Genomic DNA, 19,204 nt, shown 5'->3' on the forward strand with positions numbered 1-19,204 from the left:
CATTAAAACACAAATCTTACTCCTATTTAGTCTCTTGACTTACCACTGACTGTATTTTCCATAACAGATACCTACAAACAGGCTTACTAGAAGGTAGACTGAGATCACTAATCACTTTTCACATACCACCAAAGCACTGCAAATTGGCAATAGCTTTTGATCAGTGTTAATTTGTGCTATTTGAACGTGCCCAAGACTGAAAGACTCTGTGATCAGTTACCTAATCCACTGAGAATTGCAATTTTTATATTCTAAAATGCTTTGAAGCACTCACCGTTAAAAGAGGTTGTTTATGTTGGCTTCAAAACAAAATCAATCTAATTCTCTCTTGGTATTTTTTATAAGAATGTCATCAGCACATAAAACTTAAAACCCATGGCAACTATGTTTCTTACAGTCCTAAAATCCTTTTCACACAATACATTATTTCATCCTTTCCCCACATACTATATTTCTCTATGTGGAACAAGAGCAACACAAAACCAAGGATCATCTTCAAAATCTTGAACTATTAGCTCACCTGTGCTTTTGCCAATTTCTTTTCTAGCAGGTCACGCTCTCTTTCTGTTTGTTGTAGACGTTTATTAAGCTCCACTATGTCTCCCTTTAATGATGCCAGGGCTGCTAAATGAAGCTACAAGACAAAAGGGGAAGAAACAAATTAACCAAGTCCTAGGCCATACAGCAGTACAATTTGAAAGAAAATACAGTATTACACAGCAGCTACAACATCTGCAGATTTCTAAGTAGTTAATAGAAAGTTAGAATAATGGAAGTGAAAAAGCAAAGCACATATTACTAAACTCTCTTAACATGAAATTGTACTCTTGTGCTAGTTCACATATTCCTTCATCAGAAAACAAATTATAAGGATAAACACAATGCAGAGTAATTCGGCTGGAAATGTGCACCTCAGTTCTAGCATGAGTTTAATAGGAAGTATCTCAAGCTTTGTGTTATAAAACCTTACATTAAACGTCAACCCAGATTTGTAATATAAAAGAAGGTGTTCTGTGTTTTGATGTCTTTGGAGATAAAGAGGTTATCAGTGTGGCAAAGGGAACAACTCCATGCATAGGATTCAATTTAAATTTGCAATTACTGCTTATTCAACTTTCAGCTACTGCTTTATTGTTGTTTTCCTCAACCTCACCTCACTGAGAGGCAATGATTCTAATCTATTGAAGCCACACATTAAGAATGTGAACTGATTTTCATTCTGCAATAGATTATTTTGATGAAAGATATCTATCTATGCTGAGCTCTGCTCTCTGGGGACAGCAACAGGACCCGAGGGAACGGCATGGAGCTGGGACAGGGGAGGGTCAGGATGGGGGTTAGGGAAAGGGTCTGCACCCAGAAGGTGGTCGGGCACTGGGACAGGCTCCCCAGGGCAGTGGGCATGGCACCAAACCTGATGGAGTTCAGGAAGTGTTTGGACAACACTCTCAGACACAAGGCCTGATATTTGGGTGGTTGTGTGTGGAGCCTGGAGCTGGGCTCAACGATCCTTCTGGGTCCCCTCCTACTCAGGATATACCATGGTTCTGTGATTCTGCATTTAACTGACAGCATTTGGAAATACATAGGAAACTAAGATAAACAACATAACTAAGTTATGTCAGCTACCTAACTTAGAAATCAAGAATAATCCTTATTAAAAACCCAACAACTACAATGCATTCACATTCTCTTTTATCCTCAATATATCCCTTTCATTATTACAGCAAAAGTAGCAGCTGGAATCCAACATTCTGTATTGACAACCACAACAGAAAAGCCCAGGAGGAAAACTAGCCAATAACTCTGAAGCCTTTATTTGTAGCAGTAAAGGAACAACTCCAAGTCATACTGGGTGTGAAAACTAAAGTGACCTTTCACACTGGACCAAGTAACGCAGCAAACACTGCTCTGCTGCAAAGACTTGGACCAAAACACAAACCCTTTTTCTACCACTTAGTCTGACATTTTATTGGGCAGGTCTCTTTAAGTTATTTTTCTTCTTCCATTTCCAGCCAATCTGCTAATGAGTCCCATTTTTGTATCAGTTTACCTTCACAATACTAAAAGCTGGCAAAACTGTATGTGTTTTCATGCACTGATGTGTGAAAGTAGTTGTAATACAGAAAAGAGACTCGGTCATTTAGCGATAAGTCCTTCACATGCGGTGTTCCTGTTGTTACAGAAAAGGCCACTTCTGGCTTCAGCACAGGAAACTTGATTGCACAAAAACTTCAGATGTGAATTCTGTAGTTTTAATTGAGATGTAACTATTTACACTAAAAGCTCTGGACATGCTCATTTGTCAGTTCAGTCTAAAGCACTTTTATTGTGCCAGCTTCAAAAATGTGTTACACACATGCAGTTGTTCATTTCAGCATAAACATACACATACGTAATTTTACGTTGCAGTATGTTTAAGATTCTTGAGCCTCATTTTTCAAGTGAAAAAAACAGCAGTTCAGGCCTGCTATGGACATATGCTACACAGTTTCTTTCAAATATGTGTTCTGAATTGTCTTAGGTCCAGAAGCTCCCCAGATATTCAAGTATTCTTGGCCTTTGGAATAAGGTTTTACTTCCTACCACAGGAAACCATGCACTGGTTTTACAGTGTGGAGAAACAAGAACCAGCCTAATGGCACCAAGCTGTTCATAACTGACTTGCAACCTTCAGGAAACCTGGTGAACTTGTAAGTCGCCATTTTTTCCCTTAACAGAGAAGTGTTGCAATGAAGCTCACCAGCTTGTTCATCAGATTCTGCATCCTTTATCACAGCTTTCAAAACACACGTGAAAAAATTGCTATAATTCTCTAAATTGAATACAAAAAAATGGTGCATAGTCAAGTAAGTATCATTCCCTTTTGCACACTGTAATTAGATGATCACCAGCTGTGGTTTTAATTACCAGACTTATATGTTCATACACATGGAGCTGTAAAAGGACACCATTAATTTAAAAATCTCAATGAAAACCAACTTGTTCTCTGAACAGTGGAACTGATGGAGCTGGCTTCCTGTGGATTTGTCTTTGATCCTTCCCACGCTAAGAGCTGCTCAGCTCTTCTTCATGCCCCCTAGCACATCCCAAATGAGCTAAGAAGCAGCATGAATATGTCCAGCCTCACCACAATGCTGCTGCCTGGTCTGACAGCCCCTGCCAAATGAGGGTATCCACCAGGCAAGCTACTCCTGCCTTGCTTTCACCATAGGGTCTCTCTTATCCAAAAAAAGAGCTGCTTTTTTAATTACAAAAAGGTTGTTGCAACTTTCACTATGCAAAATGATCCTTTCCTTTCATAATTTGAATCAGGTCAGTTTCTACATGCCAATAAAAAAATAATAATTAGCATAACAGAAATATCAGACTAGACAACATGAAGTTATCAGACAGAGAGGAATGCTGCTTGGGATACTCTTCAGTTTCAATGTGCTCTTTCAGTGAACCCAGTGCAAACAGCAGTAAGTAATACGTGAGTGGTGCCTCCAGCTACTGCTGTGATAAAAAATAAGGTTAGCAAAGGTAGAGTAGCTGTCTGACCTTGGCTGTAGAAAAAAAAAAAAAAAGCTATTAGGAAGTATTGCTGTATCTTTCCTTAAGGAAGTAAGGAAATGTGAACAAAGAGTTACCACAAACAAAAAAAATTACCCTACAAAAAAAAGCCCATATTAAGAATTCAAATGAATAATCCAAACTATTAAGGATGGAAAGACTCCGTTTATAAATCTCATCCAGAAAGTAATGATTGTCTTGACTGCAATTCTATGGTACTGAATCATTTCACAATATGAGAGCTGAGAAAAAGAGGAGAATGGAAGTAGCCAAACGGCACACAACTTTTTTTCATCTTCAGCAAACAACAGAGAAGGCAGACTGACTATCGCCAACACTGATATCAGACATGTATAACTCATGGAGGGCTGCCTCTTAACAGCACAAGACCGTGAAACAAATTAAAAACTCCATAGTTTGCAACAATTAGGTTATACACCACAAATATGACTGCTTGCACAGCATACTGGTCTGAACCTTTCAACAACAGCTCCCATGAAGAGCTGCTTGAGTACAGGGAGAATTTCATTGACAAAGCCAGCATTGTTCATACACTTTATATTGATCCAATACAGAACGTAATGAATCTCACATTTCACAGGAAAAAAAGAAAACACTATATGATGCCAATGCACCCAAACTGTCCAACAGGACAGGCAAGGTCAACACAAGTGAAAGCAATATCAAGAAAGAAGGGATCAGACAGGCAAACTAACTTGTTCCTCTACCATTGGCCAAAGAAGTAAGAGTTCGTTCAGTCAAGAAAGTAGGTGCATGTGATTGTTAAAAAATGCACCACCTAACTTAACTCAGAAGTTATACTTTCTACAAAGTTTTATGCAATGGCAATTGCAGGTTGTTCGCCGAAACATAAATAAACCACATTTTATACCCAATATTAACCTGCCACTTTTTAATAATACATATTTATTTTTATATATGTAATATATAAAACATACATAAAACAAATAGCAATCTGTGCATAGCATGCTGCCTTTAAAGTGAAAACTGCTGTACTGCTACGTTTTGAAAGATACAGTAACTCAAAAAAAAAGTCAGCACCAGGTTAGGAAAACCAAGCTCCTGACCTCTCTTCCAGCTTCCTTTGTGACTCGAGTCCCTTCCCCATTTTACATGCCTCTACAACACCTCACACGTGTATGGTAGACATGATTCAATGATGCATTGTTTGTATGCTGCCTTAACAGCTGCTTTTGGTGCTGGGCTCTGTGACACCTTCTGTGCAGGTGCAATTAGAAGCAGTATTTTCTGGCAGTCAGGTGTCTCAAGATTTTTTTGGGGAGAAGAGTGCAAAAGCAGATGGGATAGTAATATGAACTGAACGACAAGGAAGCAGGATACCACTGAAGTAGTACATACTGCTGGAAGTGTTCTGATGCCTCGAACAAAACATGAGACAGATGCAAAGAGCAATGAAGGAGAGTGCTGAAAAAAAGGAGAGGTTACAATTAACCTCATCACTAAGTTTGATCCTCATTTTTCTTCCCTTCCTTCTGAAAATAGCCTAGTTAAATTGGATTGCTAAAAGCAGTTCTACTCACAGTATCCTTTTCAGCAGAACACTCACAAAAGGGACAACCTTCTCCTTCTGAAATTAAGGAACCAGTCTTTCCCTTTTCCTAATTTCCTGCTTTCATTAGCTACCACACGCTGCACATCAGCTTGGGAACTGGTGTTCAGAAACCTAACTTGTGACATAGTAAGTGAGCTGTAACAGCATCAAGACCATGGCAAGGTGTTATAAACCCATAAACCAAGATGAAGAAGCCAAACACCAAGTGACCCATTTATTTGTTCTGCCTGTGTCTTCTACAACTGGCCAATGAACCCGTGCACTGGAAGAAGGCCCAGTGGAGATGGGCCAGGCGATGTCCCCACGAAGCTCAGGGAATAACGAAGCCTGTGACTGACCACAGCTGCTGCGAAAAAGCCGATTTTATCTCCTCACAAACGGGGCTGGAGGGTGGCCATCATTTCAAATAAACAGCTGCATCAGCTGAGTGGATGAACTGGTGGTCTAGATGTTCCTCCCTGAGATCATTAAAAGAGTACAACCAGCACTGGGGTGGTGTAGACATGGGTCAGCCCAACACAGAGTTTACAAACTAAACAACGGCTGAGGAGAGGAGTGAGCCAGCAGCAGAGCTGGCTACAGCCCAGGCATGCCTTCCTGGGAGGACTGGGGATTCTCAGTGCTGTGACAAGTGAGAGCGTTACAGAGACCAGTAACAGAGCTTATACTGGTGTAGAGATTGAACTGTGTACTGTAATTCCTATGTGCTCTAAGCGCAACTCACATTTGTGCTGTATTTTCAGTGTATTTCTATCACTATGCTAACTCAAAAGTCTTGTGTAGTATCACCTACCTTCACGTAAGTGTATTTAACAGTAAACATTGCACCCGCCAGACGAGAAATACCTAAAACAACCTGTTCAGGACGTACTGGACCCTGACACCCTTTCCTCTGTTTTCCATTTGTATTTTACACAGTTTGGTGCAAATAACACACAACACAGGGTTTTTTTCTTCGTTTTCTTACAACTCATTTTAATGGCAGGCTGTATACACAAGCACGCCTGATCAAATGTTCAGAATGCTGCCTCATCTGTGAAAACCTACCAAACTTTTTCTTATCAGATGTCATTACAAAGCGGCTTTGTAATATGAGAGATGGGAGACTTCAAGTACAGCATGCAAAATGCTGTGCTTAGAACTGTGGAAAGGGCAAAACAACAAGTGCCTATGTATTGTATTTTCTGACACCCATCTTCAAGGTGAGGAAAAATAAGGCTAAACCATGCAATTACTGTCAAGGAAATAAAAAAAGTCGGCAACATAAGTTTATAATGAGAAACACATTTTAAGACAGAAAAATAAAACTTTGTCTGGATTTTGAATTGAGGAGTTTCAGAGACGTGCAACTCTCCTTCACTGTCAGCCGAGAACAATGCCATGGTTAGCCCAGGAAATGCTTCAGCAAGGCTGGATGTCAGCAGCTGAGATGAAAGAGAACCTGTCACACTAACATGTGGCATGTGTACTTCAAACTTGCATAGCAAAGGTAAAAGAGGAGAAATGTACGGGGAAAAAAACAGCATGAAAAATTACAGCACGGGTTCACATCTTCAAAAAACGTCAAGACAAAAGCAAACAAAACTGCAAACAAACTTTCATCTGAGAGGAGCTAAAGACATGAAACTTGCGTTACAGTCGCTGTACATAATGAAGGTGTTGTTAAGCTTACGGTTTATCAGTAGCGCAGACAGAGTGTTATGTGCAAATAGTACACTTAAAGTGACAGCTACATAAATGTGCAGATACTCTAAACTGTTTTTCTTCTCAGTCCTACATGTTTTTTATGCCTCCTTTTCTCAGTCAGGCTCAATGAAAGGTGCATTTTTGTTGTACAAGTGATGAAATAAATATAAGTGAAGCCTGTTTCTGTGAATGTAGTGGCAAGGTGACACTGAAAAACATAAAAGAACCACCATCTCCCAGAAGCAGTGACAGGACAGTTCAATATTCTCCAGACAATTTCAGCTTTCTGATCTCTGGAGCTTAACCCTGAAATACCACTGCCAGCTGCCCTTTACGTAAATACCTACGGCAAAGTCAAAATGACTAAAAAAGCAATATCACTGAACTGTTCGATATGTCTACCAACATGCCCTAACACTGAACGTTTCAAACAACCATTACGTGCTAATAAAAAAAAGCTACAAATTTTTGAATGAGATACAAAATGGACATTTTGTGACTATCCTGCTGAACCAATTATTGCCATATTAGACATTAGACAGTTACATCATATGTTTGTGCAATACCAAAAAATAATGTGCCAAAACAAGCCATGAAGGAACCATCCCAATTCTAGAAAAACAAAGACAAACATTCGTAAGGCATACTTTGTTTTAATTTGAAAAATCTGCAGAAGATGTGTTCAGTCTGTTCATGTTATTTATAAACAATTTTAACTAAGATTTTTTTTTTTTAAAGGAAATGAACATTTCCAGGCACTTCATATGCTTGTGTATATTTCGAACTATTTCTTAAAAACAAATAAACAAAAACATTAAAAATCACAGTAAATTCCTGCCTTAATCAGTGAAAAGTATCTGACAGAGAAAATATACTACAGGATTGTTCAGAAGTGTAACAGAACAGATAATTTGGTGCTATCCCACTGAGTATGATCAGTTTTAGAGCATCATTAAAAAAAGACATAATCACGGAAAATACATCTTTATTTGAAAAGGTACTCAGAACAAATTGCACTTGATGAACAGAGCATGTGCTAATTTGTACTTCACGAGTCCACCTGAGGGACAGATTAGTGGGTCTACTCCTATTACATCAGATGTTCACACCTTCATGGAAAAGAAATTTTAGGTGACATGTGAAGAAAAGCCTAAACACGTGGTCCAAAAGCAACTGGAGAGGCAAACATCTGAATCTGAAGACTGCACAGAAAAACCACACCTTGCAAAGGTTACTCTGTTGGGATTCTGAACGGTATTAATTGTCCCATTGCAAGGCAGCCCACACGTCCACGGTGATACCCTTTCACGTGGCTTTTGTGCTACGTTTAAAGGCTCAGCCTTGCTTTAGCCCTCCAAAGGGGAAACCCACTGCCCACTCCAAAGGGGGAAATCACAGCAAGATTTGATGCCACCTCAGTCAATTTATTTAGCATTCTTACAGCCCTTACAATTACTGGCAGAAGGACTATCAATACAATTCAATTAAGGTAAATTATCCCATTGTTTTTATCACTTCAAATTGATGGAAAGAGGAAAAAGATCTTTCTTTCTCTTTTGGCCCAACACAACTGAAGAAACTGAATCAGGAAGGGAGAGGAGCAGTGAGGTTCAGCCTTTTCTCTGTCCCTCTCCACTTTGCAAGGACCACCCAGAGGTGGCAAGCTTATCATCCTCCTCTCAGGGAAGAAAGAATTAGAAAACTAATCCCTAGAAGGCACCCCACTCAATCCTCCGCATTTAGCACTATGGTGGCCCACATTCTAGTGCTGGATACAACAAATGTCACAGGTGGGGTGTAAGTGAATTTACATCAACTTGTCTTCCAGCAGCCCCACCTTTTTTTGTATCACATTACCTTGCTTGCTCACCTTCGGTCTTTTCTGAGAACAATCTGGATCTTTTGAAGTAGAGACTGCCACTTGAGAGCCACTCAAAAATAAGTATTACTTATTGTGCTAATTTAGTAATAAATAAATAAATAAGCACCCCATAGTTCTCAGAATCTTTCCAAAACTTCTCAACCAGCAGATAATTTCTGATTTCCCAAGGTAGGGCTGTGGACTTGCAACAGAGCTGTGACACATGGACCATGTGACACATGGATCCTCACCTCAACAGTGGCCCACATGATCTGCTGTCACCACAAATTTAGAGAGAGAAAATTTGTCATGCCAGGTCAAATCACTGATCCACCAAATGTAATACTCCTCTTCTGCCATAAGCCAAAGTTTGATGCTGCAGTAAGAACAAAATCCAAAGAAAACAAAATGCCAAACCCATCAGCTAAACACCCTGTAACATACTTTTTCAATTGTTCGCAGAGAGAAAGCTTCTTTCCAACTTTTCTTAATCACCTCATGCACTGAAGTGCTTTATCAGAACGCCCATCATGTAGCTTCGAACTACAGCTCTAAAGCAATTCCTCTTAAACCTGGCTCAACAGGCTAAACAGAGCCCCCAGCTGCGGCAGTAAAATTCCCTGGATGAGCAAGTGCTTGTTTAGCAAAATACACAGCGTTCAGTTCTTAACTACCTCATTGTTGAGAGGTTATCGGCACCTCTGGAACATCCGCATCGCCCTCCCTGCTGCTTTCATCCCGGGCCATGGCCATTCCTTCCTCACGGGACCTGTGGTGGCAATTCTTCCCACAACTGCACCTGCAGTTCCCCCAGTTACACATTCTCCAGGGTGGCAGAGTTAGTTGGTGACCACCCAGACTGCAAGACAGCAGTGTTTTTTTTTTTTTTTTTTAATTATTATTTTATTTTATTTTTGGAAAGATAGCATACTATAAACAACACTCAACTTGTATACTGTTTACCAAGTATCGTCCACCTTTCATTTTAGGAACATGGGCCCGTGGGGGACCCGTGCTGGAGCAGTTTGTTCCTGGGGGATGGATGGATGGATGGACCCCGTGGGACGGAGCCGTGTGGGAGCAGTGCTTGAAGAGCTTTGGGAAAAGCAGTTCGGGAAGGATGGCATCCCGTGGGAGGGACCCCATGGGGAGCAGGGGCAGGGAGTGCCGCAGCCCCCATTCCCTGTTCCCCTGCGCTGCTCAGGGGGAGGAGGTGGAAGAGGGTGGAAGGTGTTTATTTGTTTTGTTTTGTTTAGTTTCTCACTGCTCTAGCTTGTTAGATAAATAAAATTTATTGCCTATTACTCCCTACTCTGAGTCTGTTTTGCCCATCAAGATAACTGTTGAGTGTTCTCCCTGTCCTTATCTCAGCCATCGATCCCTTTTCACCTTTTTTTCTCCCCCTTTCCCTTTGAGGACGGGGAGTGAGAGAGCAGTTGTGGGGGAGCTTGGCTGCCCAGCTGGGTAAAACCACCACATAGTCCAGGTCAGCTCTCAGCAGAAGTGCCATTCCTGTGGTCAGTCGTCATTTTTGGCAGATCTCGGCTCTTTTGCCTTGCAGTCCTTACCAGCCAACCAGTTCAAACCTTGATGCAGAATTAACTTTTTCAAACTTAATGCAAAAATCCTCAGGCAGGAAAATTACCTGTACTACTATAACTCCAGTTTCTGCAGGAAGCTACCCCAATTTTCCTCTAGATACACACAATAAACCTTTGTAAAAAGTGATATTTGAGTACTTCATGCATAAACAACATCCAGCACATTTCAGCATTTCTAGACTTCTCCAGTGCTGCATCTTTAAGCATCTCCTCTTTCTTATTACCAGGTTAATACACAAGGGAAAAGCCAACTGACTTTACTGAAAGCTTTGCTATTAGGTGGGTAACTGGGTGAGACTTCTTGTTACATCCTGTTGCATTTTGTATTGCACTGGATGTTATTAGTGAAACCACAATTTTAACAAATTGGATATACAATAGCTACTGTTAAAAATACAGCCCTGATGACACTCTATGATCATCTATGGCTTTTAGAAATGGGTATGTTACAAAGGGTCAAAATACTACAAGACTCTTAGAACAGCTTGCCTGCAACAGGAAAAAAATAATCTGTTTGGCTGAGTTCTAGTCAGTCAGTCATTTATTTTTTATTTTTAAAAAATATTTAAAGATGATGATAATTTTCTTGAAGAAAGCATCTTAAAAAACAAAAACGAAAGCAAACAAACAAAAAGAAGCACACATATTATGTTCTATCCTAACAAATTTTCTTCTGTCTATCCAAGTAAGTTTTTGATCTCTGTGGTATAACTCTTTTGAAACAGATCTCTTTTTTTTTAAGAACTCCAGTTAAAACTATTCTACTTTCTGCAGAAAACAAAACAAAACAAAACAAAAAAAACACATGGGTAAAAATTTCATTAGTTTAAACCACTGGTGTTTCTGTCAGACCAAAGCAGTGAGTTGAAGGACTGAAAAACAGAATATGGCCTCCAACACCTTGTATGACTCCAGTTAGTGCTGGTTATTTGCATGTTCCTATCTGGAGCTAACTGTGAGAAAAACTTATGCCAGATTTCTGCATAATGCCCCAAGCTCCTTCTTCATGTCATCTATGCTCACAAAGAAGCAGACAGCACAGAGCATTTATGAACCAGGCTTTCTGAAAGAAATTCAATTACATCCATGTGTTTATCTTTTTGAGTCACTATAATGCTGATACTCAAAGGAATGGAACCCCCACTGCACAAACAACCAAAAAGGTCAAAATAAACAATAATAAATTTTTATTATCAATTGCACTAGCACAGGCAAAGTTGCACAGCTGGCATACCTCAATTTGCTTACTGAATAGGAATTTATGTAAATAGGCTTTGTGGTATTTCAGTAACACCTGGATGCATTATTCCATTCAGAATAAATGTTTTCTTTTGTTGTGCACTACACTAATAATCCAACATGTATCTTTGCCTGTGGTGTTAGCACAGTACCTTGCTCAAGTAGCTTCATATTTTCTCAGCAATTTATGTTGTACACTCCCCTAAACAGACATGAAAATAGCTGTAAAATCTGTAGGGAACCAAGTCTCTATCGCATGACAAAACTGTAAGAGCTGAGTCAACAGGTGACACTAATTTGTGAAGATATCATCAGAACTAATTCCAAGGGACAAGTAGCCAGTAATGACAAACCTGAAGCTAATCCAATCCCAACAAATGTAATGAGTAGAATTAAGTATGGTTCACAGCTCTGCACAGCTCATGGGTGGGAAAAGGTGTCTAGTAAACCCTAGTACAAGATGAAATCTGTTTCTCATAACCTCTCCAACAATGAGCTCATTTTTGTTCTTTTATTTTGTAAGCTGAGACGCAGCAACTTGACAGATGAGATATATTCTTCCAGCAAGGATGCCTTTTTCTTTTCAATTGACGTCAAAAAAATCCCTTGTTCATCACAAAAAAAAAATAAAAAATGCATAAACATTGTTTTAAATTATCTAAGCCATCTTCTAACCAGCTCTATACCAGACTACCATATATTTTGGTTAAGACTACCATTTTATATCATCTTTTCTCAGAAGAATAAAATTTAAGATTAAAATACTTTTACTGTTTAGCAGACAATTTATCTTCACTGTAACTGGTACACATACACATTTAAAATTTAATTGCAATTAATAATGAAACGTCAGACACTTGCAATTAGCAAAGCCAACAGCTTTAGTAAAACAAAAATTAAGAATAAAAACTGATGTAACATTTTGAGATTTGTTAACATAGTATTGCCACCTTTATGTTCCTGTCTCTACCCAGTCCAAGGCAGGTTCATTCCTTATCCTGGATTCTGAATACCAAATTTGACCTCATATTTCACCCATGCAATTCTATTAAATAATCAGGATTTGCATAGATATTTATGAGTCCTGGGCACAGTTGCAAGGAAAGAGCATATATCCCATGAGATTGTCATTCTCTCCTTGAGTGTAATTTTCTTTGGTTTAAATCATAAAATAGTAACACAAGAAAAAAACAAAAAACAACACATATCAAAAAAACACAACCCAAAAAATAACAACAGAAAAAACATCACTAATTCTCTAAGGAAGTCAGGACAGTAAAGGAAGCTAGCATTTAATAAAATAAATGCATAATAAAATAAATGCATTAAAAAGCATTTAATAAAATAATTTTTATGTTTATATAATACAAATGCATGCAAATATATGTACACATACAAAAAAAGCAGAGGTCACAAGTCAAAATATGTATTTTAAAGGCATTGTACATGTCACACAAACCATTTAACACTTCAAAACGTCTGCATCTTTCATATGACCACTTTCTCTAACGTACACAAAAAAGACTTGCTGTGAACATGGCTCATAAAGAGCTTTCAAGCAGTAACTGGCACAGCCATAAATCTACATAATGTTCAGGAAATAAATCTTGTGCTCTCTGCTACCCATATAGGAACATCAATCTTAAGAAGAACACAATACAGTACCTCCTTATCTGTTTAAAGTAGGGCAAATATTTTACTCATGTTAATTGTCCTGACAGAAAGGGATCAACACTGCATTAATCCATTTAACACATGGCTTATTTTTCACTCGTGTACGCTACATAGGCCCAAATGGTTGCTTGCACCAAAGCTACAGATATTCTGTGTTAATTCTTCACAGGGCAAGTTCCTCACTCATAGAAAGAGCATTCCCATTTGTAGCTTTATACAGCACATGGCGTATATCTCCCTCGTGTAACTTGGTAGAATGAAGGTGGAAGTCCATTTTTTCAGTAGTTCATGGCTTCAACATTTGTGCAACATAATACTTCACGGTTCATGTGAAGCACTACCTTGGTGCATTATTTTCCTTTTAATTCACATTCTCAAAATTCCTTTCTGTGGGTTCTAAAATCTAGACATACTAGAAGCATTACCTTTAATATCATTCTAGTAACGGAACAGTAGCCACTCCAATCTAAATGAAGAAATGTCAGTTAAAAAAAAAAAAAAAAAAAAGGCGACATTTCCCCCACCTTTAAGCAATATCCTGGTTCAAGCAGCAGACTTCAGAAGTGCTGTATCAGGCTAGACCACAGGCTGACAGCCCCGTGTCCTACCTCTGGGAGCGGTCCTTCACAGAAGCTAAAGCCAAGTGTGAGACCTGGGTACCCAGCTGTAATGCTTCCCTGGTATTGTGTTCCACGTTCACGGGTAACTTCTCCCCTTTTGATCTTCATACGACTCATGAATTTATAATGCCCTCTCAAAATATATAGCCCTTTTCCCCCCTTATCATCTCAGGCTGACGTGCACTAATGTATTTAACAGAAGCTGCTCTTTCACTTCTGATCCCTCCTTTTGTCTTTCTTTGGAGAGTTCTGGTTTTACGCTTCTGGTGCTTGATGCACTGCAGCCCTGTGGGACAGCGCGTGGCAGCACAGCTGACATGGCTGACCATTTTCTGCTGTCAGCAACCTAAATCTACACATATATTACATCACTGGCCTCTGCTGTATTAACATTTGAGTTAATCTAGCCCGTACATAAGCAATCCCTGTGTTCTCAAGTATACCCCAGGGTATTTCCACGGTTCTTTGTACAGAGAAGTCCCAGACTGTTCTTTCCTTCCCTCCCCAGCTGACTGTATCAATTGCAGGGAAAAATGTTTGTCTTCAGGAGAGCACAGTGGCAAAGGCATTAGCAGTTCCTCTTTATAAAGTGGATAGCCTCCAACTCAAAGCCCCCAAAATGCTTTATCTTAACAAGTGTCCCCATGCACACAAGCAAGCACTGGTTAAAAACACAGGCAGGTGTCTGCAGAAAGGTTTTGTGTATGAGCACCAGTAACAACTCCTAGTGTGTAAGTAAGAACACGAGACATTTCCATGCGTGTGACAGGCACAGAAAGAAGCTACCTGCAGGTAGCAATACTGTGTGTCTTATCAGAGGTGACAACTATCCAAATTATTCATACCTTATTCAACTCTGGATAATTGGACTTCATTGTTTCAGACATTAGTGAACCCAACTGCTAACATCATTCATATTTGGACGAATCACAAAATCATAGCATAGAAGGACCTTAAAGATCACCTCGTTCCACCCCCCTGCCATGGGCAGGGACACCTCCCACCACACCAGGTCGCCCAAAGCCCCATCCAGCCTGGCCTTGAGCTCCTCCAGGGACGGGGCATCCACAGCTTCTCCGGGCAACCCGTTCCAGAGCCTCACCACCCTCTGAGTGAGGAATTTCCTCCTAATGTCTCATCTAGGTGCCACCAGAAATGCGCAGTCCTGGACGAATAGCTCAGTTCTGGATAAACACGGCCATATATACGCTGCATCCCTACGAGTAACATTCCCCTGCTTTGTAACAGAGCCAGCTAGCTGAGGTGAGCATCCCATTAACACAGCTGTGCTGTTTTATTGTGCAAGCTATACTGGATATAGCTGGCTTACTCTGCATATTACCGACTTAACTGCAAGCTGTGGTGTTCACTCAGAAAGGGCAAGGGCACCCAGATGGCTGCACCCCTCCTTGGATGTGCGCTTCCAGCCTGAACCCCCTGCATCCCACCCTGCCTCAGCTACGATTCTCCTCTCCTGGGGCCCAAGACCCAGGACTCTTATCTGTGTCCTTCCCTTTCTGGGTGGTTTCTTCTCTTCCCTACTCAGCAGTCTTTTCCTGAGTCTTCTCGTCACCGCAGCAGCCTCCTGCCTGCCATGCTCAGCCCAAGCCCTGGAGTACAGCAGCTGCTTCCAGACTGCTCTGCGGTCCCTCTGAGGAAGGAATTAGCCCCTCACTGACCCTCTCTCTCCTGCTGTTACACGCTGATGCAGCTATTTACCTAATTGCAGGGAGCAATTAATATTGTCTCAGTTTGCAAGCACCATTTTTGTCTATTTCTGCTGTAATACTGAGCATGCCAGAGAAGCAGTGCAAGCAGAAGCCTGAAATCTTAAAGACTCCTTCTAGAAATTAAAATTAACAAAGAGGTATTTAAATAAATAAATATATAAATTGTAAAAACTGTGTGGTAAGGATCAGGTTTAAAACACTAAGGACCAAGCCTAAAATATGCTACTGATGGAAAAGAGCGGCAATGTTAAAAAGTACCCTATCATTTCAATTTTTTGAACCTGGTTAAAATTGTAGACTGCTTCATTATCCAATATAGCTGAAATAAACTTAACTGCTAAATCACATGCCTGAGTATTTTGGAACATAGAAAACTTTTTTTTTCTTTTTCTTTTTTTTTTTTGATTCACATTTCTCTGAACAGACCAGAAACAAACTATTGAGACATCAAAACAAAGTTATACTTGGGGAAAACCAATTAAGCTGATATTAATTCTTCATAAGGATGTTCTTACTCTGCAATAAAACGGTACACATCCCTTCTCTAACGCCACCCCGTACCCCCAAAACATCTTGCTGAGCCCATTACCAAGTTCTCTAAAAGCATTTTTTCTGTTCTTACAACCCACGCAAGAAGGCAGTCAGCAACCTTTCTTACATAGCTGTGCCTCAGGTGTCTCATCTGATTCTCTAAAGTTTGTCATTCAATGGACTCAGTGAATTTTACACAAAAATAGTATTAAGAAATAGCCATGCTTGAAACAATTCACTCTTGCTTGAAATACGAGCAGCAATGCTGGCAGTGGGTACCCAGGTAGAAGCAGCACCGATTCAAAGCCAACACTGACCAGCCAAATGCAAACATCTCCCCTCCCAGTCTGCCCCCTGCTTGGCGTAAGGCTCCCCATTGCAGCAGCAGACTGCCACCATCACAGCATCTTTTACTCTCTCTCTCATCCCACCAGAGGCCCTGCCATTTCCATGTTGGAGGAAACCTCTCTACAGGATCTGGGACTCACAGAGCAAACCCGAGGCATCCCGCGACTGATCCCGAAACACACGCTTTAGCTGGTTGCTCCTTTTCCCTACGTGTACCTACGACTATCTGCGTCTCTTTCTTCTAGCCATACATACGTTGAAATTTCTGGTAGGGAAAGACTGGGGAAAAAATGAAAGCAAGCTAAGAGTTTCTTTCTGAAGGCATGCCATGGGATCTCAAATTAATGCTTCAAAAGACACAGCTCAATTTCAGACACTGAGCATCCCTCCAAGTACTCTGTGCAAAGCATCCTTGCAGCCTCAACTGGAAGGTTACAACAGCTACAGACACCACTGTGGATTGGCTCATCTGAGCCACAAAAAGGAGTACCCCCCCACCACCCTAGTTACCCTAACATCACAGTGAGGCAAGTTAAACAGCATGAATCCATATGTCCACTACAACAAAGAGGAAAAATTAAAACTGAATTCTACACAGGAAAAAGGGGGAAGTAAGTCTTTTTTTCCTCTTGCTCTAAGGTCACAGCACCAGACTGTATCTGAAAGTCTGTGTCACTCTAAATAAAAAGCTGCTGATACATACCCTATACTGCTGGAGTAAAAAGGTTTCAACTTCCATTGGAATGCACTTTGAAACAGCTACATCTAAGGTCTGGACTGAGACAGAAAATTTATTATAAACATATTCCAGCAAACTTCCATAGCAGAGAGAAAACAAGCCCCAGTACTACTGTTCCCTCCCCACTTCAAAGACTAGATGATCACAGAAGTGTAACTGCATGTAGAGTGGGGTTTAGTTACCAAGGATATTTAAGTTTAAATAAAATTTTGCATATTCCTAAAATATACCCACATCCAGTCAAATTTAAGTGCAGGTATATGTTGAAGGGAGGCAGGTGGGAGCTGCAGGAGGGGAAGCAATGTTTCCTCAGGTTGTGTCCACCAAGGATTTGAGATTTTCAAATGCACCTTCTCAAATAACTCCAGAAGAGTATTTCTGTAAACGTTATTTATAGTTCTCCTCAACCTTGTTACTGGGACTTTGCATTTGTCCAGCCTCAAGAGCAGAGAACCACAGAAATTTGTAATCCTCATGTCTGAGCTACGATCGTGCACAGCTCATACACACTCAAAGAAGGCTCCACTGAAGCTCCATTTGTATACTTATTACCAGTCTGAAACAGCTCTGCCTGCACCAGCAGAACTGCACACAGCCTCCTCAAGGTGCTTTGGGTCAAAACTGGATTCAGATTAACCCGGTTAAAACTTCTTCCTGAGGTCAGGTCCAATGATCTGGCAAACAAGAGACTGAGGAATGCAATGTGTGGGATACCACAGGAACCCTTATTTCGTCCCCCCTTCCCCCTTTTCTCTACATTTGGGTAATAAATGACAGCTTGGGCTGCTGTTAGAAAACAGAGCAGGAACATGTATGCATTGCGGCTAACGCAGCCTTCTCTGAGTCACAATGGTCCAAACACTGCAATGGTGACAGGGTTCGTAACACCTATTTTATGTCCCTCCTGCTTAACGCAGTGCCACCCACCAGCCATGCCCTGGAGCTCTCAGTTTCTTTTTGCAGGAGGATGCAGGAACAGCAGCTCACAGCTTTCTTCCCTGGCTGCGCACAAGGAGACTCTCAGCTGCACCACTGACATTCACTGACCCTGCAGTCACCCCCCTCTTCCCAGAGGTTATGGTGGCAGACTGCACGGACTTGGTCTGTAAACTGTGCTGCGAATTAGACCACCCTGCTCTGAATTAATATACTTCAGTTTCCTGAGATTTAAGTTAGCTGCTTTTCCTGACTAGGGACATTAAGGGTTTTTCTCTTCTAATTAATAGCAAATGTTCCATTACATTACAAAATCAGAAACTAAGACAGAGATCTGGAAAAGAATTTGAGGACAGTATAAACCAGATGGCTCTAGGCAAGAACATTACATTTAAATATAAACATCTTTCTGCACAACTCATGCACATTTTTCCAGTGTTACTGACTTAACAGCTCCAGCATTATCCCATGTCCCAGGACTGCGACTATATACTGCAGGAGATACGACTGCGGCAGAATCACCCGATGGAAAATTAGGTCTCGTTGTACATGCCCAGCTATGTGACTACCGATGGGCAGATCTGAACTGCCAACAAACTCAGGGAAGCTGTGAGAATCAATTGCTCTGTCTGCTCAGCCCACTCCTCAGCCAGAGGCAGAATGAACACAGATGGGAACGTCCCAGCCCTCTGAAGTCCCAGCAGGCCTTACACACTGTAGCTTAATTTATATTTGAGCTGATTTGGGGTTTCTAATCCCTACACGCAGGCTGGAGCTGTTTCTCCCACCAGTCTGAATCATCCACTTTTAAACTATTATATCCTCCTCCTCTGCACTCCCCGCAGGCCAGGGAGAGATTCCATGCCCAGGGTGACGGAATTACACTATCAGCTGTCAAAGATACATATTTTTAAATGATCACATGGGCAGAGCTTTTAAGAGAAAGACCTCAATCACCCTTCACTAAGTCTCTCAGATAGGTAGATAAACCAAAATAGCATTGCAGCATCTAACTGGGGCAGATTCCATGGAAAAACAAAACACCCCACCTCCAAAAGCAACAAGACTATTTCACATCTTGGAGGCAAAA

At 40.7% G+C, this 19,204-nt stretch overlaps 1 protein-coding gene across 2 annotated transcripts in view; it reads right to left on the reverse strand.

Annotated features, from left to right (window-relative positions):
- MCC (MCC regulator of WNT signaling pathway) overlaps positions 1-19,204 on the reverse strand; it is a gene marked incomplete at its 5' end in the record, with an annotated part of 197,525 nt that overhangs the window by 67,804 nt on the left and 110,517 nt on the right. For both annotated transcript variants that reach the window (XM_084305166.1, XM_084305167.1), the window contains one exon: positions 521-634. In XM_084305166.1, the coding sequence (XP_084161292.1) occupies positions 521-634 (114 nt within the window). The remainder of the gene's footprint in view (positions 1-520; positions 635-19,204) is intronic.

Source organism: Netta rufina (assembly GCF_964035555.1).
Source record: "Netta rufina genome assembly, chromosome: Z".
Lineage (NCBI taxonomy): Eukaryota > Metazoa > Chordata > Aves > Anseriformes > Anatidae > Netta > Netta rufina.